The sequence below is a fragment of the Austrofundulus limnaeus genome, unplaced genomic scaffold, assembly GCF_001266775.1.
Source record: "Austrofundulus limnaeus strain Quisiro unplaced genomic scaffold, Austrofundulus_limnaeus-1.0 Scaffold129, whole genome shotgun sequence".
Taxonomy (NCBI): Eukaryota; Metazoa; Chordata; class Actinopteri; order Cyprinodontiformes; family Rivulidae; genus Austrofundulus; species Austrofundulus limnaeus.
Window position 1 is genome coordinate 253,143 of NW_013952531.1, and position 2,776 is coordinate 255,918.

At 49.6% G+C, this 2,776-nt stretch overlaps 1 protein-coding gene across 1 annotated transcript in view; it reads right to left on the reverse strand.

Moving 5' to 3' along the window:
- Positions 1-2,776, reverse strand: part of heca (hdc homolog, cell cycle regulator) — a 12,997-nt gene that overhangs the window by 7,184 nt on the left and 3,037 nt on the right. The window contains exons 2-3 of the mRNA XM_014015410.1: positions 495-1,500; positions 174-340 (exon numbers count right to left, since the gene is read on the reverse strand). Of these exons, the coding sequence (XP_013870864.1) occupies positions 174-340; positions 495-1,500 (1,173 nt within the window). The remainder of the gene's footprint in view (positions 1-173; positions 341-494; positions 1,501-2,776) is intronic.

A 2,776-nucleotide genomic window follows, 5' to 3' on the forward strand; every position in this document is an offset into this window, starting at 1 on the left:
CTCCTCTCCAGGACCCCTGAATAGACCTTACCAGGGAGGCTTAAGAGTGTGACCCCTCTGTAATTGGAGCACACCCTCCGGTCCCCCTTTTTAGTTAACTAAAAAGTTTTTTTCAGTTTCAGTCCTGGTTATGTGGTCAGTTTTAGTTAATTATAATAATAAGTGAGGCTGACCTTGCAGGTGGCAGGGCACGTCGTACTCGATCTCGTCGTGGCGCGAGGGGCTCAGGAAGAGGGTCCCGTCCACCAGGGGGAACTGTTCGAAYATGGGCAGCGAGCGGTGGCACAGCGCGCAGTTCACCACGTTCCTCTGGCTGGCACTAAGAGCCGACAGGATGAACCTGCGGACATTCACCAGGCAGGTGCTTCACTTCACAAACATTCATTTAGTCCATCTTTTTTAAASTTTTTAAACACTAAAATAAAGAAATAAAACATGAAAAGTTGTTTTATTCTTATAAAGATGCTCATTTAATCACATAGAAACAAACCTACCTGCGTAGCTCCTCCCCCTGGCCCACCTGGGCGTCGTCCTCCATGCGGACGTGGTACGTGTTGAGTTTATGGCGGGGGATGTGGGCGAGGAGCTCCGTCAGGTCCAGCCTCCTCAGGAACTGCACCGGGTGAGGGTCCGCCCCMCCGCCGGGGGCCATGCGGTGGTGGAGGGCCAAAGAGAGCTGCAGGGGGAGAACAGAGCCGGGGTCCAGGTGGGGGCTGCCCGCACCGCCCGCCAGGGGGCAGCCGCCTCCCCGACCCGGAGCTCCYCCCCCCGCCAGCAGGTGTTTCCTCTGCGAGTCCGGGTGGGCGGTGGCTTTGAAGAACTCGCCCAGCTGACGGGAACCACGAAAACCTGCCAGTCCCGGGGCGGGGATGGGGGAGAAGGAGAAACCGGTGGGAGGAGATTGTCCTGGGGAGACGCACGGAGACTTGTGAGGAGGTCCGAAGGGGGAGGGGCCTCCTCCAGCCGCTCCTCTCTCCGTAGAGTTCTGTCGGTCCACTGATTGTCTGCGAGGCAGCTCCTGACTGGACGCCCTGTGGGCTGGTTTCCCCCCGGCTGGCTTGCTCTTCTTGGGCTCGTCGAAGGGTCCGTCCAGGGCGCAGGCGGCAGTGGCCCCGCCCCCTCCGGCCGCCGCYCTCCTGCCCGCGCTCCTCTCCGACGGCTTCTTCTTGCGCTCGTCCTGCATCCTCTTCACCWGGTACCAGTCGGTGTCCTTCTTCAGGTGCCCCTGGCCACAGCGGCAGGAGCAGAACCTGAAGGCCAGGTCGTAGCCCTTCTTGGTCCACATGTTCTGCCGGCACTGCTTCTCGTTCCAGGAGCGGGCGCGGCCGATGCAGTTGAACTGGACCAGGATGGAGCTCTCCCACTCGTAGAAGCACTGCAGGTGCATCCAGTTGCCGTGCGGGCACAGCTCGTTGTTGCAGAGCACCCGCTGGTGGTCCTCCTTGTCCAGGTCCACGGGCCGGCTCAGGCTGCAGCCCAGCGGGGAGGCGCACTGGACCTCTGGACCAGCAAAGACAAGGGCAGGGAAATGGATCAGAACCTCTTTACTACAATCATCAGATATTGTCCAAGATTAACCTTCAGGGTGGATATAGCTCGCTAGCAGCCTCGCACTGAGGACCTATCCACGTCATCATTTACCCAGAATGCTTTGTGTGGAAATAAAATGGCTCCGTCCGTGTTAAAATATATTTTTAAACTTTTAGTTTAAAAATGATAAAAACTGAACATCCTACAGTATTTTTACAATCTTTATGTTAGTTAAAATAAATGTTTATCATATAAAGTCTAATGTTACAACTAATCTGGGATCCCTTTAAGATTATTTTGAGTCTGTCAAAGAGATGAAGAAGAGTCAGAGTTTAAATAATATTGTTTCAATAAACAAAACCCAGAGTTTTATTGTTAAAGAGTTCCCCTTTGATGTCACTTCCTGTTTCACTTTAGCTGAGCCAAGTTCAAATGAAAAAAAATGCCAATTAAAGGACAAAATGTGTTAAATTGTGTGTTTTGTTCCAACTTTCTTCACTWTAAAGATGTTTTCTTTGACTTTTTGTGTTTGAATAATAATAAGCACGTCACAGGCTCTTTAATGTAACTTTGAACCTTGTTATCCTGCACGGTTTCTCTGCTCTGACACACGATTTGAACTGAAGGGCGATAAACAAGGTTCTGCAGAACCTGAAGAGGTAATTCAGCCTTTGAATCAGCAGAGAAACACGTAAAATGTGAAGGGTAGTGTACCCCCGCTTTAGGAAACTATTGGAGTTAACTCGATTCAAGATGGCCGCCAAAACAAAGACAAAAATGGCTACAACTCTGGCAATTTTTACAAATGAGCTAAAATTTGGTGAGGAAGTAGCTGAGAGCCATTCCTAACACAGACTCTGAGCTTTTTACTTTACATTTTTACATTTTACAAGCATTGGTGTTAAATATTCATCCAGTGGTCTGTGAGAGGGCCATAATAATATAACTTATGATGATTCTATCTGATGTCAGCTCGATCAATGTTAGTTTTAAGTGGACAGCTGAGATTTTTTTTTCATCATGAGGTAATTAACTACAAACAAAACAAGAGGTGAAGATAGTAAAATGATTATTTCAGACACTTTACAAGCGACTAATCAGGATTTTATACTGGATCATCTGAGCCTGTTCACAGCTCTATTCAAGGCCTGCCAAGTGTGGGCATACAAGAGTCTCTGCTCATGATGACACACTTAAGGTGTGTGTGTGTGTGTGTGTGTGTGTGTGTGTGTGTGTGTGTGTGTGT